Here is a 27,812-nt window from a genome sequence, read left to right as displayed (position 1 = left end):
TGTCCTTTTCACTAGCATCAGAGTTCATTCATTCATTCAATCGAATTTATTGAGTGCTTACTGTGTGCAGAGCACTGTACTAAGCACTTGGGAAGTACAAGTTGGCAACATATAGAGACGGTCCCTACCCAACAATGGGCTCACAGTCTAGAAGGGGAAGTTGATTGAATGCTCACTAAGGACAAGGCACAGTACAACACTAGCATCAAAATTGACTGAATACTTACTGAGGGCAGGGCACTGTACTAGGAAATTGGGAACCCCTATGAAAAAAGTAGATGATCCAATCCCTGCCCCTGAAGAGCTTTCACACAGACACAAAGAGTATACATATATATTTTTAATGGTATTTTTACTATATGCCACGCACTGTACTAAGGGATGGGTTAGACAGAAGATAATCAGGTTGGACACAGTCCATGTCCCACATGGAATTCATAATCATAATTTCATTTTACAGGTGATATAATGAGGTACAGAAAGGTTAAATGACCTGTCCAAGGCGGAGCTGGCATTAGAACGCAGGCCCTCTGACTTCCAGGCCTGAGCTCTTTCCACTAGGCCACACTGCTTCTCTTTGGAATCAGGAGGAAAAAAAATGAGATAACCAGTCAAAACAAAAGTGTGCCCACATGAATAAAGAAATGACATAAATAAAATCAATATACATCTAAGAGCTAAGAATTGCTGTTGGTTTGACTAGGGTGATGGGAATGAATGAGTTGAGAAGAGCATCCTGCACAAGGTGGCAGTTTAGGAGGCTTTAAAGTGGAAAGGAATGTAGATGGGAGGATTTGAGAAAGGAGGAATTTCCAGTGCAATGAAAGGAAGTGAACAGTGAGTTGGTTTGGGAGAGTTGAGAGCGAGGTACAATAAGAAGGTTAGCTTGGGAGGAGTAAAGAGTACAACCTGGGATAAAATGGGACAGGAGAGTTTGAAAGTTTAGAGGAAAGTAGGCAGAGTGTGGATTGGAAGAGGCATCTTTTATCTTTTTATCTTTTTTTAACATATACCATACCATTTACCAAATACCATAAAAAAGGTGTAAGCAAGGGATTGATGGCATGAAAAATAAGAGGAAGAGGCCATTAATAGATTGGTAGAAGAAGAGCAAAGTTTGCAAGCTGGGTTGTAGTGGGAGAAGTGTGAGAGTAAAGGGATGCTTTGGAGGAAGCAGAGTTTAGGGCTAGGTGAGTGTCCTTTTCACTAGCATCAGAGTTGATTGAATGCTTACTGAAGACAGTATCTTTCTATGGCATTTGTTAAACATTTACTATATGCCAGACACTGTACTAGCTTTGAGGTAGATACAAGATAATGGGGTTGGACAGAGTTCCTGTCCTAAATGGGGCTCATAGCCTTAATCCCCATTTTCAGATAATGATGATGATGGTATTTGTTAAGCACTTACTATTTGCCAAGCCCTGTTCTAAGCACTGGGATAGATGCAGTGTTCTCAGGTTGTCCCATGTGGGGCTCACAGTCTTAATCCCCATTTTACAGATGAGATAACTGAGACACAGAGAAGTTAAGTGACTTGCCCAAAATCACATAGCTGACAAGTGGCAGATCTGGGATTAGAACCCACAACCTCTGACTCCCAAGCGCGTCCTCTTTCCACTAAGCCATGCTGCTTCTCTAATGAGGTACCTGAGGCACAGACAAGTCACGTGACTTGCCCAAGGTCACACAGCAGCCAAGTTGTGGAGCTGGGATTAGAACCCAGATCCTCTGACTCCTAGGCCTGGGGTCTTTCCACTAGACCACACTGCTTCTCTTTCTTTCTCTCCCCATCTCATCCTCTGCTACTCACACCATTCGCCACTGATCCTATTATTCGCAAGGGAGAGCAGGGGCTTGAAAATTCCAATCAGACACATCTGATTGGAGTTCATCCCATCAGATGCTGATCCTTCTGTTTTTACCTTCCTTTATCCTTCTGCTCCTGCTGTTTCTTCCAAATAGCAACACTCCCCGCTAGCCCAGGATGCATTCCTATTGATTTAGCCAAGCTTGAGGGTTGTTATAGCAGAGTGAAAACACATGGAAGCCTAAGGGAACTTTCTGGGGGTGAGCCAGTGTGTTGTTCAGGGTGCGTTCTTCAAGACTAGTTAAAACTGGCTTTTACCAGGGCCCATTGTTTCTTCTCTAAGGTGAAGTGCTTGGAGACCATGATCTGTTGAAAATCAGTTACTCAAACTGGGTCTACCTAGCTCAAAGTGAAATGAAGTTGGGGAGTTATCCAAGGAATTTGACCAACACAGAAAGTTAAATCAGATCATTTAGGAAAAAAAAATCACTTAAGCGCTTATGTTTTCAAGCTGGCCACAAACCTTGATTTCACCTTGTGCAGGGTAGCCCCAGCTGAAGGAACTGATAATTTTTACTAGTCAGATTGTAATTCTTGGGGAGCACTGGCTGCTGGGAGGGTAGGATGGCTCACTGCTCAGTTAGAATTGTGCCTAGGACATGCCGAATGGAAAGACTGACCAGTTGACACTGAGCATATGCTTCTGATTTCCAGATTGGAGGTGGAGAGACACACACTATTGGCTTACGGTTTGCACCTGGTAAGAACCCTGGTGAAGAAGAAATTTTGATTTACATTAATGACCATGAAGACAAGAATGAAGAAACATTTTGTGTGAAGGTCATCTACCAATAAAGAAAGGATTTCAGTTGGGTTGGCAAAATGTGCCTGTTCCTCATCTATCAGCCCTTCCATCATCTTGACTCTACTAAGGGCCTTAATTCCAATGTGACTACTCTCCTAGTTGAACATTATCATTGGCTTTGTGTTTGATCATTCTGTTGATTTCCCTACTTTGTCATTCTCCTCAGCTCTTCTCCTTCAGAGATAGAGATCCCATTCAGATTACCTGAGAACTTGAGAGCCAGGTGATAGTTACTTTCTTGTTTTTGATTTGCCCATATCCAGTCAAGCCAGGCCAGGATTGACCTGATTTTTGCCAGACCAGATTCTCTGAGCATCCACACAAACTTCAATGATGAAATTTAGTTGTGTTCCCTGACTTCCTTGAGATTACATTTGAAAATCTGTTTATTTGTGTCTTCATGTACAGATTGTTAGGTTTTTATAAAAGTCCTTCTGGGTGGTTATTTTTTACAGCTTTAAAAGAATGGTATTTTATGAAATGACACCAAAGTTTTCTCATTAGACTTACCCCAAATATACATGTCTTATATGATTTAATGTTCTGAGGTTGTTTATTCAATGTGTTTGGTTTAAATCCATAACCTAGTTTAAGTTTGCTTTTTCAGGAGTCTCCTAAATATTAACAGGCACATCAGCTGCCTTGGTGTTTCCCTTTCTCCATCAGAGCAATTTCTCCTTTAGGAAAAATGGCTGACAGACTCCTCCATTGGGTAGGGGTGGTACTTTCATTAGTGTGCCTGTGAACTAAGTCCAAGGCTGAGGAGACTTATCAAGGTTTCATCTTCATTATCAATACTACTATTGAATGCCTGTGAGGGCAGAGCCCTGCACTAGTAATAAGTATGGTACTTGTTAACCCAGTAGCTTGGGAGCATACAGTAAAGGTAGAAGCCCCAGACCCTGCCTTTGAAGGGTCTTAGTTCTAATGGCAGAACTAAGGTGTTTTACATTCTTGGAATCTGAGCTAATAATAATAATGGCAGCATTTATTAAGTGCTTACTATGTGCAAAGCACTGTTCTAAGGGCTGGGGAGGTTACAAGGTGATCAGGTTGTCCCACAGGGGGCTCACAGTCTTAATCCCCATTTTACAGATGAGGTAACTGAGGCACAGAGAAGTTAAGTGGCTTGCCCAAAGTCACACAGCTGGCAATTGTGCTTTGCACATAGTAAGCGCTTGATAAATGCCATCATCATTATTATTATTATTGGTGGAGCTGGGGTTTGAACCCATGATCTCTGACTCCAAAGCCCGGGCTCTTTCCACTAAGCCACACTGCTTCTCCAGCTTATTTCAGAGGAGTGGAGGAGAATGCCCCTTCCTTTCAGGGCTCAGTACCGAGGGGAAAAAAAAAATCAGAAGTGGAGCATGGGGCATTACTCCAGGCAGTGAGGTATAGCTAGAAGAGATTTATAATGTAATTATTCTTTAACTGGACTTATAGAGCACCTTTCCTCAAAGCTCAATCACTCTACGTAGGGCTTTTGAACTGCATGATTGAATTTCAAATGTCCACCCAAGGTCAAACTGTAGGGATAGTTGCAGGTCCTGGGGATGAAAGGGTAGCAAACAAGCAGCAAGTTAACAGCAGGCTAACTCTCTGCTTCAGAAGGCCAGTGAGGGAAAGCTAGGAAAGCTACAGGGAGGCTCAGAGATTCCGAGACCTCACCTTTTGGCCAGTCTAACAGCTCCCAATTCTGGGCTGGATAAGCTCCTCAAAGGCATGGATCATGTCTACTGGGGGCATTGTACTCTTCCAAGTGCTTAGTACAGTCCTCTGCACAACGTACTCAATAAATACCATGGAGTGATTATTTCTGGCTAGTTCCTTGGTCTTTTTTAGGAGAGCCAAGAGGACATATCCATGCAGCACCTGGATTAGTGAAAGCATTGACTTCATTGACCACTGAATTTTTTTGAGCACTTACTGTGTGCAGAGCACTTCACCAAGCACTTGGAGTTTGTAGGCAGAATCCCTGCCCTTAGGGACTTACATTCTAACCATTTCCCAGGCTGAATCCAGTGATTCTGTTTCTATGGCATCACATCCTGTTTCAGGGCCTCAGGCTGGGTTTCAGTTGGGACCTCACCTTGTCTGAGACAGTGGGGACTGACTTTCCAACTTTGGATATCAGGACTCTTGCAGTAGGTTCTCGGTTTGCTTGGCCGAAGCTAAGAAAGGTGACCTAATGGGAAGGGTATAGGATTGGGAATCAGGAGATATGGTTTCTAATTCTGACTCTGCCCTTTCCTGCTCTGAGACATGGGCAATTCTCTTAACTTTTTAGTGCCACAGTTACCTCAGGTGTCAAATGGAGATTAAGTACCTCTTCTCCCTCCCGCTTAGATTGTGATCCCATGTGGGACAGAGACTGTGTCTGATCTGATTGAACCTACTCTAGCACTTAATATTGTGCTTGGTATATAGTAAGCACTTAACAATACCACAATTAATGTTATTATTAGCAGTGCTTCCTTTGTGCCAAGCACTGTGCTAAGTAAAAGATGATCAGATCAGATAAAGTCCATGCCCCTGGTGGGGATCACAGTCCAAGAAGGAGGGAAAGCAGGTGTTGAATCCATTTTTGAAGTGTCCTGGTTTGGGGTCTTCAGGGTTGTTTCAATTGACTTGGGCTCTTGGGATTTGGAAGAGGCTACAGAGAGTTAGGACTGAAAAATGGAGGAGAAAATGGGAAAGAAAATCTGGCTGGATTGACTTTCCCAACTTTGTTTTGGCCATATTTCTTTTATTGGCTCTGATTTTTTTTTTCCACACTTCTTGACAATCACCGTTTTTGGACAATTCAACCTTAGTCCACTTGATTCGGAAGACTGGTTGTCAGACCTGGACCTGCCTGTCGGGTGAAGATTACGTGTTTGTAATTTGACAATAATCTTTTCACACAGAACATGCTCCCCGGTGGGATTTTCAGTCATTAAGGGTACCTCAGTGGAGAGAAAAATCAGGAATTCCTATTTGTTTCTGCTGTGTCTGGGCAGATTTCTTATCTTAATCCGTTCCGGGCCATCCGGAATAAACCTGATGTGGGATTTAGCGGCACTCGGGTGAGAGCTGTTTTCCCCTCATCCCTTTAGTGAGTGGCAAGATTAAAGACTCAGGGTCACTGGGGCAGCTAACACTGCCTTTTATCTGGGCAGACTGTTTGATCAGCCCAGGCTGAACCCCGACACCCTGATTCTCTGAATGTGGTGGGGGACTTCTTTAGTGGCCCATCCAAAATGACAGTTGGATTTCTCCTGCCAAAAGACTTGTGTTTTCTCAGGTACTGTGCCCAAAGCTGCAACCAGCTCTGCGCCCTTCAACTGACTCCCCACTCCAAAGGGAGGGCGGTACAGATACCCGTTCCATCAGGAGAAGCAGAGTGGCTTAATGGATAGAGCACAGATCTGCTAGTCAAAAGGACCTGTGTTCTAATCCCGTCTCAGCCACGTCTGCTGTGTGACCTTGGGCAAGTCATTTAATTTCTCTGGGCCTCAGAGAAATTACCTCAGTTACCTCATCTGTAAAATGGGGATTAAGAGTGTGAGCCCCACTTGGGACAGGGACTGTCTGCAATCTGATTAACTTGTATTCATTCAGTCAGTCATATTTATTGAGTGCTTAGTATGTGCAGAGCACTGTACTAAGCACTTGGGAAGTACAAGTCGGCAACATATAGAGATGGTCCCTACCCAATGGGCTCACAGTCTAGAAGGGGGAGACAGACAACAAAAAAACATGTAGACAGGTGTCAAAATCATCAGAATAAATAGAATTAAAGCTATATGCACATCATTAACAAAATTAATAGAATAGTAAATATGTACAAGTAAAATAGAATAATAAATCTGTACAAACACATATACAAGTGCCGTGGGGAAGGGAAGGAGGTAGGGTGAGGGGGGATGGGGAGAAGAGGAAAAAGGGGGCTCAGTCTGGGAAGGCCTCATGGAGGAGGTGAGCTAGTGCTTGACACATAGTAATCACTTAGCAAGTACCATTATTATTATTACTATTAGTAATAATAATAATAGCAATAATAATAATTGGATGAGGAGAAAAAGCAGAAAGATAGCAGGAAAGGAGGGCCGGAGGAAGAGGAAGTTGAGGACACTTGAAACTACAGCTCTTTCTTCTCTTGCACTCTCCCAAGTGCTGCATTCAATAGGCATTCAACACTCCCTACACCACTGCATTGTCATGTGATCATCCTTCTCTTTCTCCCCGGTTACAGCCTCAAACAACAGGGTAGGGCAATTATGTGGTGGAGGCAATTTTGTGAGTAAATGTAATATTTTGGCAGAAACAGCAAATCTGAGTTGCATCTTCAGTGAAAATGTGCAAATCAACCATAAAGGGTTGGAAGCATTCACTCTTGGTTGACACGCCCAGATCAGTGCCAGAGGTAATAATGATAATAATAATAATAATTTTGGTATTTGTTAAGCACTTAATAATAATAATAATAGTAGTATTTGTTAAGCACTTACTATGTGCCAAGCACTGTTCTAAGCGCTGGGGTTGATACAAGGTAATCAGGTGGTCCCATGTGGGGCTCACAGTCTTGATCCCCATTTTACAGATGAGGTAATGGGGGCACAGAGAAGTTAAGTGACTTGCCTAAAGTCACACAGCCGACAAGTGGTGGAGCTGGGATTAGAACCCATGACCTCTGACTCCCGAGCCCAAGACCGTGCTCTTTCCATTAAGCCAAGGTGCTTCTCTGCTTCATTGGTACCCTGGAGAGATCAGCAGGAAGAGCAGAACTGTAACCAGGTGTTTATATGGACAAAACTCACTAGCAGAAATGAAACCTGTGGAGAAAAATCTCTTGAGTGTGGTTCTCAGAGGAAAGCTTTCCTGCTGCAAGCAGCATTGGAGAGGACATGGGAATAGGATCAGAAACCACTGAATGGGTTTTCTGTGAGGGGCTATGGAGGTCTGCTCAGAAGTGCAGTTCACAGTGATCTGGAGCTGATATTATAAAATAAGTATAATGCTAGGTGTTCACTGCACCAAGTGCTGTACTAAGCACTCAAGTAGATAGAAGACAACCAGATCAGGCACAGTCTCTGTCCCACATGGGGATCATGATATAAGTAGAGGGAGAATAGGTATTTAATAGTTGCAGAAACTGAGGCACAGAGGAGGAAAGTGACTTGCCCCAAGGACACCCAGCCCAGGCAAGAGACAGAACTGGATTTAGAACCCAGGTCCTCTGACCCTCAGGTCTGTGCTGTTTCCACTTGGACACGTTGCTTAACACATACTTCTAAGCTTTGCTTCCAGAACCCTTATAAAAGATGTTTTGAGGTATGGAGGAAGTGGGGGTGTTGATGGAGTCCCCTTTTGAGAATGATGGAGGTGCCCCAGTTCTGAAATTCAGGCCGGAGAGCCTTAGTGGAGAAAATTATTTCAGGAGGGAGGAGGAAGGAGGGGGAGAGGGAGGGAGAGGAGGAGGAGGAAGAAGAGGAAGAACCTAGTGGAAAAATCCTGGACATCAGAGGACCTGGGTTCTAATCCCAGTTTTGTCACTTGTCTGCTTCATGACATTTGGGCAGGTCACAACTTCTCTGTGTCAATTCCGTCATCTGTAAAATGGAAATTATGACTAAGCTCCACATGGGACATGGACTGGGTCCAACCTGATTAATTAGAGTCTCCTCCAGTGCTTAGTACAGTACCTAGCACATAGCAAGGTCTTAAAAATCAATTATATTTATTGAACCCTTACTGTGTGCAAAGCACCGTGCTAAGTGCTCTGGAGAGCACAATATAACAGAGTTGGTAGACACATTCCCTCACAAATAAAACAAAGTGGTTTGTGTAGCAACAACTCTCACTCTGCTCCCTGCCAATCAATCATATTTATTGAGCACTTACTGTGTACAGAGCACTGTACTAAGCACTTGGGAAGTACAAGTTGGCAACATATAGAGACAGTCCCTACCCAACAGTGGGCTCACAGTCTAGAAGGGGGAGACAGAGAACAAAACCAAACACATTAACAAAATAAAATAGACTAGATATTTACAAGTAAAATAGAGTAATAAATACGTACAAACATATATACAGGTGCTGTGGGGAAGGAAAGGAGGTAAGACGGGGGGATGGAGAGGGGGATGACGGGGAGAGGAAGGATGGGACTCAGTCTGGGAAGGCCTCCTGGAGGAGGTGAGTTCTCAGTAGGGCCTTGAAGGGAGGAAGAGAGCTAGCTTGGCAGATGTTGGGAGGGAGGGCATTCCAGGCCCGGGAGATGACATGGGCCGGGAGTCAACGGCGGGACAGGCGAGAACGAGGTATGGTGAGGAGATTAGCCGCAGAGGAGTGGAGGGTGCTGACTGGGCTGGAGGAGGAGAGAAGGGAGGTGAGGTAGGAGGGGGTGAGGTGATGGACAGCCTTGAAGCTGAGGGTGAGGAGTTTCTGCCTGATGCGCAGATTGATTGGTAGCCACTGGAGATTTTTGAGGAGGGGAGTAACATGCCCAGAGCGTTTCTGGACAAAGACAATCCGGGCAGCGGCGTGAAGTATGGATTGAAGTGGGGAGAAGTCACGTTCCCACCAGGGCACAGAGAGCAACTAGCAAGTGAGCAAAGGAATGTGTACTGTCCTCTAGACTATGAGCTCATTGTAGGCAGGGATTGTCTCCCTTTATTGCTGTATTGTACTTTCCCAAGTGCTTAGGACAGTGCTCTGCACACAGTAAGCATTCAATGAATACGATTGAATGAATGGCTTGGGTCTGGACCTGGCTGACACCCCTCCAAATGAATGCAGATGTCCTAGGATTCCTCCGGACTCTGCACGCTGCTTCCCCCAGTTGTAGTCTGTAGATGCCCAATGATGAAAAGCACATAATAATAATGGTACATGTTAACCGGTTATTATGTGCCAAACACTGTTCTGAGCACAGGGGTAGATACAGTTTGATCAGGTTGGACAGAGCCTTTGTCCCACATGGGGCTTACATTCTCAATCCCCATTTTACATGAGGAAACTGAGGCACAGAGAAGTGAAATGACTTGCCTAAGGTCACTCAGCAGACACGTGTTAGAGCTAGGATTAGAATTTATGACTTTGACTCTCAGGCCCATACTCTTTCCTCTATGCCATGCTGCTTCTCTAATGCCTTGGTTTACTATAGCATTTTTATTACCAAAGCACTCTCACATTAGTTAATATCAACCCTCACAACTTCCCTGTGAGGCAGGGAGACAAGGCATGTATTATTATCCCCATTTTACAGATGGGGAAAGTGAGGTACAGAAAATTTAAGTGACTCACCCATGACCACACGGCAGGTTAGCAGGACAACTCATACTCAAACCCAAGTCCTCCGGCTTCTAGACAGGTGCCCTTGCCACTTCGCCACACCACTTCCTTAGTATTCATTCATTCATTCAATCGTATTTATTGAGCACTTACTGTGTGCAGAGCACTGTACTAATCGCTTGGGAAGTACAAGTTGATTGTGCTCAGCCCCCAGTAAGCACTCTAATTGATTAAACCATTTGTTTTTGGAATCAACTCTATCCAAACAATGGCAAGTTCCGGGTGCATATCTGCTTCAGGTAACCAAGCCCAATTCTGTCTGTTTTTTTCTGAGTTGAGCTAGCTTCAGTCTCCTGTAGCTCAGCTCATTGGTTTTCTCCTCTCCATTAACTCACAGGGTGTACACTAGGGTGATGGCTAAGCTCCATTGGCAGAGAAGCATCGTGGCCTAGTAGGAAAAGCATTATCCTGGGAGTCAGAGGACCTGGGTCCCAGAGATCACATCATCTCTGGGCCTCAGTTTCCTCATCTGTGAAGTGGGGATTAAGTCCTATTCCCTTGTACTTAGACTAGAAACCCACTGTGGGACAGGGACTGTGTCCAACCTGAGCACCTTGTGTCTATCCCAGTGCTTAGTAAAGTGCTTAACAACTACCATAAAAAAAAGTGCAGCCATGGCTGTTTCCGTCTCCTTGGGTACTTCAATCGATCAGTCATACTGAGTGCTTACTGTGTGCAGAATACTACTAAGTGCTTGGGAGAGTACAATAAAGCAGTTAGTAGACACATTCCCTGTCCACAGGGAGATTGTGAACCATAACTGGCAACTGAAAAAGTTCTACGGGGTCAGAATTGAGACTTGTTGAGATCATGTCTGAGGAAACCCTTCTTGGAGTCAGGCAGGGAGAGAGCAGAGTTGGGCTATGCTCTTCCCAAAGCCCAATTCACTAAGTATCAATGTATCCAAATTTCAAAACTTCTCCTGTTTAATGGGCTGGCCTGCTCCCCATTCATGGCCTCTGGTCCCTGTTAACATTGTCCACACCCTTTAGTGGCCTGGCGGAGGAGAGGCAGGAGACTAATATTTTATCTTCCGGGAAAGACCATCTCATTAGTCGTGGCTTCTTTCTGCAAGACTGCTCTGCTTTAATTAAGGATTGTGAAAATTGCAACTGAACATGTCAGGTAATGAGACTTGTGCTGGCTGTAAGGCTACATGTTTTAGCCTAATGGATAGCTTAAAGTAATGTTTATGAATATGATTATGAATTCATTATGTTCCATTTACTTGCTTCCCTGTTGCTGGAGATGATAATTAGGACTATTTTCTTCTCAACTTGCAAGAAAACTTAGCTAGCTGCATTGTGCTACAAGATAAGGCGTAGCTCAAATCCATTCTGCAGCAGCAGTGATTGAAGAAAGTCTGTAACTCCTAGTTCAAGGCCCTTAGCTTGTTCCCTTCTAATCTCAGCCATGCCAAGAGTGAAACTGGATGAATTCATTTAGACATGAACTATTGTATCAGCACATGGGGGAGAGGGTAGGGAGTCATCATGCCCTCCCCTTCCTCCCCCCAGCCCTCCTTCAATCACTCATCCAAATTGATCAATAGTATTTACTTAGTATCATGTGCAGAGCACTAGTACTAGGCACTTGGGAAAGTATGACAGAGTTGTTAGAAGTGATCCTTGCCCACAAGGAGTTTCCAGGCTAGTGTCAGTCTGATAAAGAATCCTCTAGACCACAGCTCTGCTCATCTTCAAAGTCTTCCTGAAGTCCACTTGCTCCAAGAAGCATTCTCAGATTGGTTTTTCATTACTGCAGTTTGAGTCTTTCCAACAGCTACCCGTAGCACTTAAGTGTATTGTAGTCCTGATACTCTACTGATTTATTTATTCAATTTTTCATCTCTCCCATTCTCTGTGTGGTCTTTGGCAAGCTGTGTGGCCTTGGGCAAGTCACTTAAGTTCTCTGAGGCTCAGTTACCTCACCTGTAAAGTGGGGATTAAAACTGTAAACCCTATGAGGGACAAGGATTGTGTCCAACCTGATTTGCTTGTATCCACCCCAGCACTTAGTACAGTGTCTGGCATGTAGTAAGTGCTTAAATACCACAAGTATTATTATTATTACAATACCTGTACTAGAAGCATCATAGCTTGGTGGAAAGAACACAGGCTTGAGAGGCAGAGGTCATGGGTTCTAATCCCAACTCCACCACTTGTCAGCTGTGTGACTTTGGGCAAGTAACTTTAATTTCTTTGTGCCTCAGTTACCTCATCTGTAAAATGGGGATTAAGACTGTGAGCCCCAAGTGAGGCAGCTTCAGTGCTTAGAACAGTGCTTGGCATTCATTCATTCAATCGTATTTATTGAGCGCTTACTGTGTGCAGAGCACTGTACTAAGCGCTTGGGAAGTACAAGTTGGCAATATAGTAAACACTCAACAAATAGCATTTTCATTATTTTTATTACTACTAAGCACTGGGGTAGTTGCAAGGTAATTGGGCCAGAGACAGTCACCATCCCACGTGGGGCCAACACTCTAAGCAGGAGAGAGAACAGGTATTGAATCCCCATTTTGCCAATGGGGAAACTGAGACACAGAAAAGTTAAGTGACTTGTCCAAGGTTACAGGGTGGCCTAGTGGATAGAGCATAAACCTGGGAGTCAGAAGTACCTGGGTTCTCATCCTGGCTCCACCACTTGTCTGCTTTGTGACCTGGAGCAAGTCAATTAACTTCCCTGTGCCTCAGTTGCCTCATCTGTAAACTAGGGATTGACTGAGCCCCATATAATAATAATAGTAATAATGGTATTTGTTAAGTGCTCACTATGTGCCAGGAACTGTTCTAAGCGCTGGGGTAGATGCAAAATAATCGGGTTGGACACAGTCCGTGTCCCACATAGGGCTCACATTGTGGTCCTGGCTTCTAGGGGAGCCTCCCTCCCTGGCCTGGGGTTCCCAGATCCCAGGCCACACTTTCCCCCCTCTAAACTGTGAGCCCGTTGTGGGCAGGGATTGTATCTATTTGCTCTATTGTACTTTCTAAACGCTTAGTACAGTGATCTGTTCACGGTAAGCGCTCAATATATACGATCGAATGAATGAATAAACCCCTTCCCGGGGTGGGGAGGGGAGGAACATCCTTCCTCTCCGGAAGGATGTTCTAGCGCCCCACTCTGTGCTTGGCACATAGTAAAAGTTTAAATACTATTATTATTATTATTATCATTATTATTATTACCCGAGGAAGATAAGATGAAGGTCATGGGGCCGCCCTCGAAGGGAGGGGATGAACTGCGGCTGCGTCTGCAGGAAATGGCCCTGAACTATTGCTTGCTTTCATTAGCTCTTTCATTGAAATGTTAATATTCCCTTTAGCGGGGAGCCGAGGTCGGCGGAGTGGCTGCCAACGGAGCTTTTAGGATTTCCATTTCAAAGGACTTGGTGCAATTCGGGCCGCGCAAATCAGGGTTCACTCCCGACCCCCGTTATCGCCCCCAATTCGTGAGAATTTCTTCCCGACCCACTTAAAGGCCTCCTCTAGTTACGAATCCCACCACGGTCCAGCTGGAGGAACGGCTCCCTGTAGCCTCATTTTTTTTTTTAAATGATAGTTGTTAAGCGCTTACTACGTGCCAGGCACTGTACTAAGCACAGGGGCAGATACAAGCTAATCGGGTTGGACGTAGTCCCTCACCCAAATAGGGCTCACAGTCTTAATCCCCATTTTACAGATGTGATAACTGAGGGCCAGTGAAGTCAATACTGAATACCATTAAATAAATAAATAAATAAAAATAAATGGCTGAGCCAGAATTAGGACCCAGGTCCTTCTGACTCCCAAGCCCATGCTCTATCCACTAGACCACACTGCTTCTCATGTTTCCAATATTTCTGTTTCCAGAAGGTCCAAAGCAATGTCTTCTATGGCCAGGGGTCACCACAAATCCAGTGCTCCATGCCTCTGGCCCCCTGGTCTCTGCTGCTGAAGCCCTCTGCTTCCCACAGAGGGGAACTTTCAGCCAAAGCAGCATGCCCTAGTAGAAAGAACGGGGGCCTGAGATTCTACTGTAATCTCCCCTCTGCAAGAGCAAGTCACTTAACATCTCTGGGTCTCTATTGTCCTCATCTGCAAAATGGGGATTCAATCCCTGTCCATCTGTAGATTGTAAACTTCTAGAGGTAAGGGATTGTGTCTATCAACTCTATCATTCTCTCCCAAGTGATTATACAATGTTCTGCACATGGTAAGTGCTCAATAAATACTACTACTACTACTAGTAATAATAATAATACTGGTATTTGTTAAGCACTTACTAGGTGCCAAGCACTGTTCTAAGCACTGGGGTAGATGCAAGGTAATTAATTTGTCCCATAGGGGGCTCACAATTTTAATCCCCATTTTACAGATGAGGTAACTGAAACACAGAGAATTTAAGTGCTTGCCCAAAGTCACACAGCTGATGATTGATTCCTTCTTAGACTGTGAACCCTGTGTGAAACAGGGACTGTGACAGACCCGATTATGTTGTATTTACTCCAGGGCTTGGCACAGGGCTTCACATATAGTGCTTAACCATACCACAATTATTATAGAGAAAGAAAAGGAAGAGGCAGATTCAAAGCAGCAGGAACAGGATGCATCCTTGGCTCATGTAGCTGATCCAGGGCTGTCTGAGCTTGTGGCTTAAGCCATCACAGGGCAAACAACTGTCCAATCACATTTTTTGTTTGGCAGAGATCGGGTGTTGACTTTTTCCCCTTGAATTTATCAAATGCTTTCATATCATCCTTTCCTTTCATTTGAACCCCTCCATATCCCTGGGAGATGGGGAGAGGCAGGTATTATCCCCATTTTACAGATGAGAAAATGGAGGCACAGAGAGGTTCAGTGTCTTGCCCAAGGTCACATAGCAAGCCAGTGACAGAGCAGAGACCAGAACATGGTTTTCCTGACTCACAGCCCAAAACTTTTTCCAGTGGGCCATGCTGCCTCTTGAACTTTTTTCTACATTTGTATAAATATACTTAGTATTTATAGCCATCCTCCACACTTATGCATATATGCATATTCAAATATTTATTAAGCTATTTCAAGCGTATTTTGCTGTCTATCATATCCTTGTTCTTCCTCCTGGTCTTTTTGCCAACAGTTTCAGTCTGTCTGTTTATCTGCCTCCCGCATTAGATTGTAAACTCAAAGGGGGCAGAGACCACAAGCACTTAGTACAGAGTTCTGCACTAGGTAGGCTCTCAGTAAACACTGTGCTTCTTCTTGAAGCTTCCGAACATGAATACCACAGCCTCACCCCGCTAAATTCTGAGTCATATGAGCCACCACTATTCAACTAGTGGCATTTTTTGAGTTTTTTCTGTGTGCTGAGCACTGTACTAAGCTCTTAGGAGAGTACAGGTAGACAAATTCTATGCTCTATGCCCACAAGAGGGGAAAGAAGCAGCATGGCTTAAGAGAAAGAGTATGGGCCTGGGAATCAAAGGACCTGGGTTCTAATTCCTACTCTGCCATTTGTCTGCTGTGTGACCTTGGGCAAGTCAATTCACTTTTCTCAGTTACCTCATCTGTAAAATGGGGATTAAGACTGTGAGCCCCATTTTGGACAGGGACTGTGTCCAACCTAACTTGAATCTACCCCCATACTTAAAATAGTGCTTGACACATACTAAGTGCTTAACAAGTACCATTATTATCAAACGCTTAATATAGTGCTCTGCACACAGTAAATGCTTGCTAAATACGATTGAATGAATGAAAAAAGTGGGATGTTTTCACCATCTAATCTCTGCCAGAGCTGTGGCTCTGTTGTCTATTCTTGCCTTTTGAGGAGCAGGATGGACTAGTGGAAAGCACCCAGGCCTGGGAATGGCTCTGCCACTTATCGGCTGTATGACCTTGGGCAAGTCACTTCTCTGTGCCTCAGTTCCTTCACCTACAAAATAGGGATTCAATACTTGTTCTCCCTCCTTCTTAGACTTTGAGTCCCTTGTGGGACCATATCATCTTTAATCTACCCCAGTGTTTAGTACAGTGCTTGGAACATAATAGCATTTAATAAATACCACAGATATTATTATTAATAATAATAATGGTATTTAAGCACTTACTATGTGCAAAGCACTGTTCTAAGCTCTGGGGAGGTTACAAGGTGATCAGGTTGTCCCACGGGGGGGCTCACAATTTTAGTCCCCATTTTACAGATGAGGTAACTGAGGCGCAGAGAAGTTAGGTGACTTGCCCAAAGTCACACAGCTGACAGTTGATGAAGTTGGTATTTGAACCCATGACCTCTAACTCCAAAGCCCGTGCTCTTTCCACTGAGGCACTTTATTATCTCTTAGACTGTGACCGGATCCTAGACTTCTAGCTTCCTGCTTTCATTTTCATGGACTGTTTCTGCAGGCCTCTGCACTTCAGAAATAAACAGAAATTCAAACAACATCCCTCCTATTCTATCTGGAGAGCACCTGGACCACAGCAAATTATCCAGAATTCCCATCCAGAGGCCTCCAGGTTATTATGGATTAACTGAACAGGGAAGACTATAACTGACCGGCAGAGCTACGAAGGATTCTTACTTGGCCTGAGGCAGGGAATGTCTCTTCATGAGAGCTCTGGTTTACTGGGAATTCACAGTGGGAATGTAGAGAGAATTGTCTTCATGGCTGGCTTTGAGCACATCATTCCAGTTGTCTGTGGCCTCTGAGGGCCTGGCTGCCTGACTCCACATTAATTTTTTATGGCATTTATTGTTTACTATGGGCCAGACACTGTACCAAGCACAGGGGTAGATATAAGTTTATCAAGCTGGACATAGTCCCATCCCACACAGGGCTTACAGCCTCAATCCCCATTTTACAGATGAGGTAAATGAGGCACAGGGAAGTTAAGTGACTTGCCTAAGGTCACACAGTAGACAAGTGATACATCTAGGATTTGAACTTAGGTCATTCTGAGACCTGTACTCTATCCACTAAGCCATGCTGCTTCTTCATTGCGGGAGATGCAGCTGTTGCCTAAATTAAGCACTTCCCTTCCTGCCTCCCCTCCTCCCTTCCCGGCTCCTTTGACTCCTCTCCCTCAGTAAATGACAGGTAGGAGAAAATGTCTACTTCCCAACCTCTGCCCCACAGATGGGTAGTGGCTGAACTCCAAGAGAGTGGGTTGGCACTGCCCCTGCAGCCGGGGACCTGCCCATCTGATGAGGAAGGCCTCGCAAGGATTTTCCCCACTATCCCAGTCATGGGCACAAAACAGCTGGGCATCACCACCTCTTCAAATATAATTTGTGTACCTCTCCTCAGGCAGAAGTAGCCTTCTTGGCTCAGGTAAATTTTCAGCTGAATGTTCAATTTCTCCTGCTGTCCAGTAAGTCTTGCTTTTTCTTTGCCCACCTGTTCTCCCTTCCTTGCCCACCAACTCAGAAGGCCCAGACCACCAGATGTCCAGGTCAAGGCAGGAAGGGTGGAAGAGGGGAGAGATTCTGGTGTGGGCAGGGATTGTCTCTCTTTAGTACCGAATTGTATTTTCTAAGTACTTAGTACAGTGCTCTGCACACAGTAAGCACTCAAATACAATTGAATTAATAAAGGCCCTTGCCATTGCCAGTTTGGAAGGGGATATTTCCCACAGAACCTCTCCAACTTGGGTCACTTTAAACAGCCTCTATGAAATGTCCAGCAGACCCAGATCTCATCTGTCAATGAAGAAAGGAACTTGTCCATTAGAACAATACTCCTGGCAGGGTCTGAATTAGGGGAGGCGATGTGAATGAAAAGCAGTGTGGACTAGTGGGTAGAGCATGAGCTTGGGTTCTAATACCACCTCTGCCACTTGACTGCTGTGTGACCCTGGGTAAATCACTTCAATTCTCTGAGCCTCAGTTACTTTATCTATAAAATTGAGATTATAACTGTGAGCCTATGTGGACAGCAGATTATGTCTGACTTGATTAGCTTATCTCTACCCTAGTGTTTAATATAGTGCCTGGCATATAGTAAGCACTCAACAAACCTCTAACCTCCTCACTTTACCTCATTCTCGCCTGTCCCACTGTCGACCCCCCGGCCCATGTCCTCCCCCGGCCTAGAACGCCCTCCCTCCGCATGTCCGCCAAGCTAGCTCTCTTCCTCCCTTCAAAGCCCTACTGAGAGCTCACCTCCTCCAGGAGGCCTTCCCAGACTAAGCCCCCTTTTTCCTCTCTTCCTCCCTATCCCCACTGCCCTACCTCCTTCCCCTCCCCACAACATTTGTATATGTTTGTACAGATTTATTACTCTATTTTACTTGTACATATTTACTATTTATTTTGTTAATGATGTGCATCTAGCTTTATTTTTATTTATTCTGGTGACTTGACACCTGTCCACATGTTTTGCTTTATTGTCTACCCCCCCCCTTCTAGACTGTGAGCCCATTGTTGGGTAGGGACCGTCTCTATATGTTGCCAACTCGTACTTCCCAAGCACTTAATATAGTGCTCTGCACACAGTAAGTACTCAGTAAATACTACTGAATGAGTGAACAAACAAACACCATTAAAAGAAAAAGAACGTGTGTTGGTTGAGGGAGTATGGAGGTGTATGGGGGGAGCTGATGGGCTAGAAAAGATTAGTTTTTAGATTATTAGTCACCAGCCTAACTGTTTCTTCATCTCCAATTGTTTAGTCACCAGCCCAACTGTTTCTTCATCTCCACTTGTTTTTAATAAAGGCTAGGTCTTGTCACAAGTCCCCCAGTTCATACCAACCAGAACCTTCCTGGACCAGGGAAGCCTCAGTGACACATAGTAGAGTTCAAACCACTCTTCTGATCACCAAAGTTACTGTGAAAAGTTCTTTTCTTAGTTTTACCAACATGCAAGGAAGTGACACACACATACACTCACAAGGGTCCAATACCAGTCTGTGGTCAAAGGAGCCCTTTCCATCAATGCTTCTTCTTTCTGCTTCCAAGTGCTCTTGCCTTCTGCTGCTGTCAGTGTGCTTCCTTCTTGCTTTTCTGCATGCTTCTACTTGCTTTTCTGTGCCATCTCCAGGTGCCCCCCAGGTGGGCCCTTTGTGTTCCTCAAAGCAACGGCCTTTTATCTGGCTTAGGTGTGGCAGCTGTGGCTCTACTTAGCAGTCATTGATAGGTCCAGGCCCCTTACCAGGTAGAACAGGGAAAGAAAGCCATGCCTCCCTCGATGCTCCACCCTCCACAGGCCCACAGTCACCTGTGTCAGGTACAGCCCATCAGTGGCTTCTCAAAGTCTCTTCCTTGTTGTTGTTCACAAGATCACAGTCAGTCACTAAAAAGGCAGCTTTTTGTGGGCTCACTACAGGTTTCTACAAGAGTTAGTGCTTTCTGGCAAGAACAGAGAGAGGGTGTGTGTATGTACACACCTGGGTTTGTGGACATACAATTTAAATATTCTGGAAAAATTCTCCCCAAACAGAACATGTCAGAAAAAGGAGAACATCAGTGTTGAAACACTTGCAATTTCTATTGTCTTCTGGCCCTTCTCTGGAAACTGTTTTTCTTAATTATCTGTTCCCATTCGGTCTTAATCCCCAGGATGGCAGAAAGGCCTCTGGGTTCAAGTGTGAAATTACACTTGAACACAGAAGAACCAAAAGACCAGCTGGCCCAGCAGCTCCCCTCCCTCATCCTGTCCCTCTCCATACCTCACTCCTGCATTGCCCCAGGCCCTCCCCACACTGCCCACACTGTTCCAGGCCACCTCCCCTGACCCTCCACCACACACTGCCCCCAGGTCCCACCACAATACCTCTCACTATTCAGCTGCAGAATAGCTGATAGCTATTCTCCATTCAGATTTTTGTTCTTGGGGAAGTTTGGCCCTGTGAGCCCTGCTGTTGGGTAGGGACCGTCTCTATATGTTGCCAACTTGTACTTCCCAAGCGCTTAGTACAGTACTCTGCACACAGTAAGTGCTCAATTCATTCATTCATTCATTCAATCGTATTTATTGAGTGCTTACTGTGTGCAGAGCACTGTACTAAGCACTTGGGAAGTACAAGTTGGCAACATATAGAGACGGCCCCTACCCAACAGTGGGCTCACAGTCTAGAAGAGGGAGACAGAGAACAAAACAAAACATATTAACAAAATAAAATAAAAAGAATAGTAAATATGTACAAGTAAAATAAATAGAGTAATAAACATGTACAAGCATATATATAGGTGCTGTGAGGAGGGGAAGGAGATAAGGCGGGTGGGATCAGGAGGGGGAGGAGGGGAAGAGGAAGGAGGGGGCTCAGTCTGGGAAGGCCTCCTGGAGGAGGTGAGCTCTCAGTAGGGCTTTGAAGGGAGGAAGAGAGCTAGCTTGGCGGATATGCAGAGGGAGGGCATTCCAGGCCAAGGGGATGATGTGGGCTGGGGGTTGATTGATTGATTTATGATTGATGGTTGATTGATTGATTTATGATTGAATAAATAAGTAAATAAAATACCTCCCTGCCTCATACAGATCTTGAAACTCTTACCTCTTCCCTGGGCATAGTGGTGAGGGATGAGCAGCCAGGGCAGACCCCAAGGAGCCAACCAGCTGCAGACCCCAAGGAGAGGCCCTTTAAGGAGAAACCTAGCCAATCAATCCATAAATCCTTATGCTCATTGAGTGCTTACTATGTGCAGAGCACCATACTAAGCATTTGGGAAGTACAGTACAGTATTGCTAGTAGACGCAATGGGCAGGAATTGTCTTTATTGCTGAATTGTGCTTTCCAAGAGCTCAGTACACTGCTCTGCACACAGTAAGCACTTGATAAGTATGATTGAATGAATGAATCCTTTCCTCCCTTCAAAGCCCTACTGAGAGCTCACCTCCTCCAGGAGGCCTTCCCAGACTGAGTTTCCTCCTTCCTTTCCCCCTCCTCCCCCTCCCCTCCCCCCCCACCTTATCTCCTTCCCCTCCCCACAGCACCTGTATATATGTATATATGTTTGTACGTATTTATTACTCTATTTATTTATTTATTTTACTTGTACATATTTATTCTATTTATTTTATTTTGTTAATATATTTTGTTTTGTTGTCTGTATCCCCCTTCTAGACTGTGAGCCTGCTGTTGGATAGGGACCATCTCTATATGTTGCCAACTTGTACTTCCCAAGCGCTTAGTACAGTGCTCTGCACACAGTAAGCGCTCAATAAATACAATTGAATGAATGAATGAATTTGGTATTTAGTAAGCCCTTACTCCCCTCTCAGGGCTGCACCTGGAGAGTTTCCAGTAGTGTACTAGTCTCGTCTACTGGAAGGAGGGTCAAGAAGAGGCACACCCATTCCATTTCTAGTTTGAGCAGTGGCTAGCGAGTGGAAGGCAATCTGCTACAAGTCAAAACTCACCTTTGTTGGGCAGCAATGTCACGGGAGAGAGTCGAGGGCAGAGACTCAAATTAACTGCACCGCAGGAGGCAATGGTAAACCATTTCTGTATTTTTACCAAGAAAACCCTATGGATACAGTACCAGAACAATTCCAGATGGAGGTGGTGCGTTCTGGAAGAAGTGTGTCCAAGGCATCACTATGGGTTGGAGACAACTCGACAGCATAAGACAAGACAAGTGCTTGCCAGGGCCAGGTCCAGGTCCAGGATGGAAGTCCAGGTTTTCCATCTCCCCGTCCCTGAATCGAGAACATCCCAGTGTCCTTTGAGTTCTTAGCAGGGTTGGCTCTACAGGCATTTCATCCTAGATGCTGCCCAATGCCTCTGTGGGCCAGTCTGACTTGAGCAGAAGTTGGTTCAGGGCAGCTTTGACAATTTTCTTTGAGGTTCCCAAGAAATTCTGAGAAGCAGTGTGGCCTAATGGATAGAGCACGGGCCTGGAAGTCAGAAGGACCTGAGTTCTAATCCCAGCTCTGCCACTTATCTGCTATGGGACCTTGGGCAAGTCACTTTGCTTTTCTGTACCTCAGTTATCTCATCTGTAAAATGGGGATTAAGACCGTGAGCCCCATGTGTCCCATGAACTGTGTCCAACCTGATTAGCGTGTACCTACAACAGGGATTGGCACAGGGCCTGGCACATACTAAGGGTTTAAAAAATACCATAAAAATTTTTTTTAAAAAAAGTCCTCCCAGATTCCTGACCCAGTGTGCCATCTAGATAGTCCCCTTTCTGGGCCATGCCTCACTGTCACTCTCCCCCACCCTCGTTCCCCAGAGCAGAGCAGATGCATTCGTAAATCCACTGGCTAATTTTACCAGGAGGAATAGGAGTTTTTCCAGCGTTACAAATAGCCACTTATTACTTTCTCTCTCTGGCCTTCAGACCCAGAGATTGTGGGACCTGGTGCCCATGAATCAATGTCAAATCCTGCTGGCTGGAGGGGTCCTTGGGTTGATTTACATGAGGCACCACAGGGCTTCTTCCTGAGCCCAGGATGCCATGGCCAGGAGGGAGGATAGAGGCTTCTAGGCGGGAGAGAGACTTCTGTCCCAGGCCAGTAGTGGCACTGCGATGGTGACATTTTCAGTCATTTTTTGAGGTCTTTTGGGGAAGCAGTGTGGTCTAGTAGAAAGAGGAGGGACCTAAGAGTCAGGACTCACTGAACTCAGTTTCCTCATCTTTAAACAGTAAGCACTCAATAAATACCAGTGATTGATTGATTATAAAATGACGATAAAATACCTGATTTCCTTCCTACTTAGATTCTGATTCCCATGGGGTATCAGGGACTGTGTCCGACCTAATAATTCTTCATCTACTTCTGATCTTAGTACAGTCCTGGGTACACAATAAGTGCTTAGCAAATACTGCATTACTATTATTAATTATTATTGTCTGACACCGTTATTACATCAGGGTCTTATGCTTATTATAATTTACAGCTGGGGTAGGTATTATTATGGCATTTGTTCATTCATTCATTCAATCATATTTATTGAGCGCTTACTGTGTGCAGAGCACTGTACTAAGTGCTTGGGAAGTACAAGCAATTGGCAACATATAGAGATGGTCCCTACCCAATAACGGGCTCACAGTCTAGAAGGGGGAGACAGACAACAAAACAAAACATGTGGACAGGTGTCAAGTTGTCAGAACAAACAGAATTAAAGCTAAATGCACTTCATTAACAAAATAAATAGAATAGTAGATATGTACAAGTAATATAGAGTAATAAATCTGTACAAACATATATACAGGTGCTGTGGGGAGGGGAAGGAGGTAGGGTGGCGGGATGGGGAGGAGGAGAAGAAAAAGGGGGCTCAGTCTGGGAAGGCCTCTTGGAGGAGGTGAGCTCTCCTTAGGGCTTAAGCACTTGTTTGTTAAGCACTTTGTGTCTAAGTAAGCACTTAGAGAAGCAGCGTGGCTCAGTGGAAAGAGCACGGACTTGGGAGTCAGAGGTCATGGGTTCAAATTCCGGCTCTGCCAATTGTCAGCTGTGTGACTTTGGGCAAGTCACTTAACTTCTCTGGGCCTCAGTTACCTCATCTGTAAAATGGGGATTGAGACTGTGAGGCCCCACAAGGGACAGGTACTTGACCAATTTGATTTGCTTGTATTCTCCCCAGCACTTAGAACAGTTCTGTGCACCTAGTAAGTGCTTTAAAAATACCATTATTATTAATATTATCGCTACTACTACTACTACCTGTATCTACCCCAGCACTTAGAATAGTGCTTGGCATATAGTAAGAGTTTTAAAAATAAGGCTCAGTGGAAAGATCATGGGCCAGAGGTCATGGGTTCAAATCCCAGCTCTGCCAATTGTCAGCTGTGTGACTTTGGGTAAGTCACTTAACTTCTTTGTGCCTCTGTTACCTCATCTGTAAAATGGGGATTAAGACTGTGAGCCCTCCGTGGGACAATCTGATCACCTTGTAACCTCCCCAGTGCTTAGAACAGTGCTTTGCACATAGTAAGTGCCTAATAAATGCCATCATTACTATTATTACTCTCAAGCCCTATTTCTGCCTCAAACTTCCTTCTCTGCCTCAGAAAGATTTTCCCTGGATGAACAAGTAAGCACCCCCGCCCCAGGCCCTCAGTATTAAAACACAAAGGGTACCTTCTGAGCAATTGTATCCCAGACTTAACCCACAGAGACATCCTCAACCACTGTACAAGCCCTGTTTGCCACACTTGATTGGAAGAGAATGTATGAGTTGAATTTCCCATTAGCTACCATCTACTCTGAGGAAATGACTTGGAAGGGACAATTGTATCTTTTTTATTTTGTTCTGGCTGGTTAATGAAGTTGTCCCTATTAATGACACCGAACTCATATCACTCTGTGCTTACTACACCACTTATTGTTCTCCTTCCATTTCATTCACGTCAGGAGGAAAATTGGATCCTAGTAATGATCGCATTAATTCACACACCCGGATCTGGGCTTCCATCTCATAGTTGCCATGCATGGGGAGGGAGGGTGGGGGCCGGGAGGATTCTCCTCCAAGGTGTGCATGTCATTAGGCTGACCACCGGGTCCAGCTGCTCTCCTCTTCCTCACCCCGGGGGAGAAGGTAAGGGGGGCATGTCCTGAATGCGAGTGCTCCAGGACCATGAGAATGCTCTCACTCAATTGAAAGTGCACCGGCCTGGGAGTCAGAGGACCTGGGTTCTAATCCTGGCTCTGCTATTTGTCTGCTGTTTTACCCTGGGCAGGTCATTTCACTTCTCTGGGCCTCAGTTATCTCATCTGTAAAATGGGGATTGAAACTGTGAGGCCCCACAAGGGACAGGGACTGTGTCCAATTCGATTTGCTTGTATTCATCCCAGCATTTAGAACAGCGCTTTGCACATAGTAAGCACTTAAAAATACCATTATTATCATTATTCTCTGTGCCTCAGTTTCATCATCTGTAAAATGGAGATTAAGACCATGAGTACCATGTGGGGCAGGGATTATGTGCACCTGAATATCTTGAATCTGGCACAAAGTGCTTAACATATACCACAATTATTATTATTATTATTAACAAGATTAAGGCATCCTGCAAGTATGTTAAACTTTGCTCATCTTCTCTAATAATGCCCTTTGCTGGCTTCTGTCAGTAACTGCCTCCTGCTCAGTCGATTTTGGGGTCTCTGAAGGCTGAGAGTGTCTTCTCTGGACCAATAGCATTTCTGACAATAAAATATAATAGTGTACCTGCTTCTTCCTTGCCTCTGAAGAGAATTCTTCTAATTTCAGTTTTATTGCTCCATGACAGGACGGGCATGTAGAAATTATATACCACTACTCTTTCTTCTGTCTTTTCAGCTACCATCTTGTTTTGTGTGATACTGATTCAATTTCTAGACTGTGAGCCTGTTGTTGGGTAGGGACCATCTCTATTTGTTGCTGACTTGTACTTCCCAAGTGCTTAGTACAGTGCTCTGCGCACAGTAAGCGCTCAATAAATGCAAATGAATGAATTCAATTCAATTTCATAGTATTTGTTGAGTGCTCCCTATGTGCAAAGCACTGTACTAAGTGTTCATAGGGAAGCAGCATGGTTCAATCAATCAATCAATCAATCAATCAATCGTATTTATTGAGCGCTTACTATGTGCAGAGCACTGTACTAAGCGCTTGGGAAGTACAAATTGGCATCACATAGAGACAGTCCCTACCCAACAGTGGGCTCACAGTCTAAAAGGGGGAGACAGAGAACAGAACCAAACATACCAACAAAATAAAATAAGTAGGATAGAAATGTACAAGTAAAATAAATAAATAAATAGAGTAATAAATATGTACAACCATATATACATATATACAGGTGCTGTGGGGAAGGGAAGGAGGTAAGACGGGGGGATGGAGAGGGGGACGAGGGGAGAGGAAAGAAGGGGCTCAGTCTGGGAAGGCCTCCTGGAGGAGGTGAGCTCTCAGCAGGGCCTTGAAGGGAGTAAGAGAGCTAGCTTGGCGGATGGGCAGAGGGAGGGCATTCCAGGCCCGGGGGATGACGTGGGCCGGGGGTCGACGGCGGGACAGGCGAGAGCGAGGTACAGTGAGGAGATTAGTGGTGGAGGAGCGGAGGGTGCGGGCTGGGCAGTAGAAGGAGAGAAGGGAGGTGAGGTAGGAGGGGGCGAGGTGATGGAGAGCCTTGAAGCCCAGGGTGAGGAGTTTCTGCTTGATGCGCAGATTGATCGGTAGCCATTGGAGGTTTTTGAGGAGGGGAGTAATATGTCCAGAGCGTTTCTGGACAAAGATAATCCGGGCAGCAGCATGAAGTATGGATTGAAGTGGAGAGAGACACGAGGATGGGAGATCAGAGAGAAGGCTAGTGCAGTAGTCCAGACGGGATAGGATGAGAGCAGTGGAAAGAGCACGAGCTTTGGAGTCAGAGGTCATGGGTTCAGATTCCAGCTCCACCAATTGTCAGCTATGTGACTTTGGGCAAGTCACTTAACTTCTCTGCACCTCAGTTACCTCATCTGTAAAATGGGGATTAAGGCTGTGAGCCTCCCGTGGGACAATCTGATCACCTTGTAACCTCCCCAGTGCTTAGAACAGTGCTTTGCATGTAGTAAGCACTTAATAAATGCCATTATTATTATTATTATTGCAATAGAACAACAGACATATTCCCTGCCCACAACAAGCTCACAGTCTAAAGGGGGAGAGAGCTATTAATATAAATAAATAAGTATATAAATGGATAAATAAATAAATTACATGTATGTACAAATATATACATATGTGCTGTGGGTATGGGAGGGAGGATGAATGAAGGAGCAAGTAAGAGCAGTGCAGAAGGGAGTGGGAGAAGAGGAGAGGAGGGCTTAGTCAGGGAAGGCCTCTGCGAGGCTTTGAAGGCGGAGAGAGTCACTACCTGTCAGATATGATTGAGGGTGATCCAGTCCAGAGACAGGATGTGGGCAAGAGGTCGGCAATGAGACAGAAGCGAGAAGATTACCATTAGAGGAGCGAAGTGTGTGTGCAGAACAACGTACCCAGGTCTTGACAGATTTCAGCACACATTCTTTGTTGTCATGGAGTTTATAATCTAATGGGGGAGGGTAGCCAGTAGGTGGAGGTCACTGCCCACCCTGCTAGAGGGGAGACAAACAGATATAGATGACTCACACAACAGCCAGAGTAAGAACAAGGATGTAGTAGGTTACAATAAGAATGGCCTTTGTTTTCACAGTTTCAGCCTCCAGTCAATTTATTTATTAATGGTATTTATTCATATTAATGTCTGTCTCCCCCTCCAGACTGTAAGCTTGTTATGGGCTGGGAACATGGCTAATTCTGTTGTATTGTACTCTCCCAAGCGCTTAGTACAGTGTTCTGAACATAGCAAGCGCTCAATAAATATGATTGATTGATTTACTGAGCTCTGACTGTGTGCAAATCACTGCAATAAATCCTCTTGTCCTGAATGGGAGCACAACTAATCCACACCTCCACTGGCTGCCTAACCACCTTCAAAGTATTATTCAGGTCACACCTCCTCCAAGAAGTCTTTCCCAATCCAGTCCTCTTTCCTGCTGCTCGCTCTCCTTTTTGTGTTGTAGATACACTTGGATCTGTGACCTTTGGACATTTGATACTCACCCCACCCCCAACCCCACAGCACTTATGTACATGTCTTTAAATTAAATATTAAAAACTACTTATTTATTCATATTAATGTCTGTCTCCCCCTCCAGACTGAAGCTTGTTCTGGGCATGGAATGTGCCTACCAATTCTGTTGTATTGTACTCTCCCGAGCATTTAGTACAGTGCTCTGCACATAGTACATCTCAATAAATACCACTGATTGGTTGATAGCCATAATTTATTTATTTATGTCCTCTAGAATGTAAGCTCTCTGTGGCAGGGAATGTGTCTACCAATTCTTTTACACTATACTCTCCCAAGCACTTAGTACAGTGCTCTGCACAAAGTAAAC

The 27,812-nt window shown here is 44.8% G+C and overlaps 1 protein-coding gene across 3 annotated transcripts in view; it reads left to right on the top strand.

Annotated features, from left to right (window-relative positions):
* NPHP4 (nephrocystin 4) overlaps positions 1-3,209 on the top strand; it is a 187,221-nt gene extending 184,012 nt beyond the window's left edge. For all 3 annotated transcript variants that reach the window (XM_038747231.1, XM_038747229.1, XM_038747230.1), the window contains one exon: positions 2,525-3,209. In XM_038747231.1, coding sequence (XP_038603159.1) covers positions 2,525-2,665 — 141 coding nt within the window. In that variant the 3' untranslated portion in view covers positions 2,666-3,209. The remainder of the gene's footprint in view (positions 1-2,524) is intronic.
* The last annotated feature ends 24,603 nt before the right edge of the window (positions 3,210-27,812 follow it).

This window comes from Tachyglossus aculeatus, chromosome 5 (genome assembly GCF_015852505.1).
Source record: "Tachyglossus aculeatus isolate mTacAcu1 chromosome 5, mTacAcu1.pri, whole genome shotgun sequence".
Lineage (NCBI taxonomy): Eukaryota > Metazoa > Chordata > Mammalia > Monotremata > Tachyglossidae > Tachyglossus > Tachyglossus aculeatus.
This window is presented reverse-complemented; position numbering and strand designations above follow the sequence as displayed.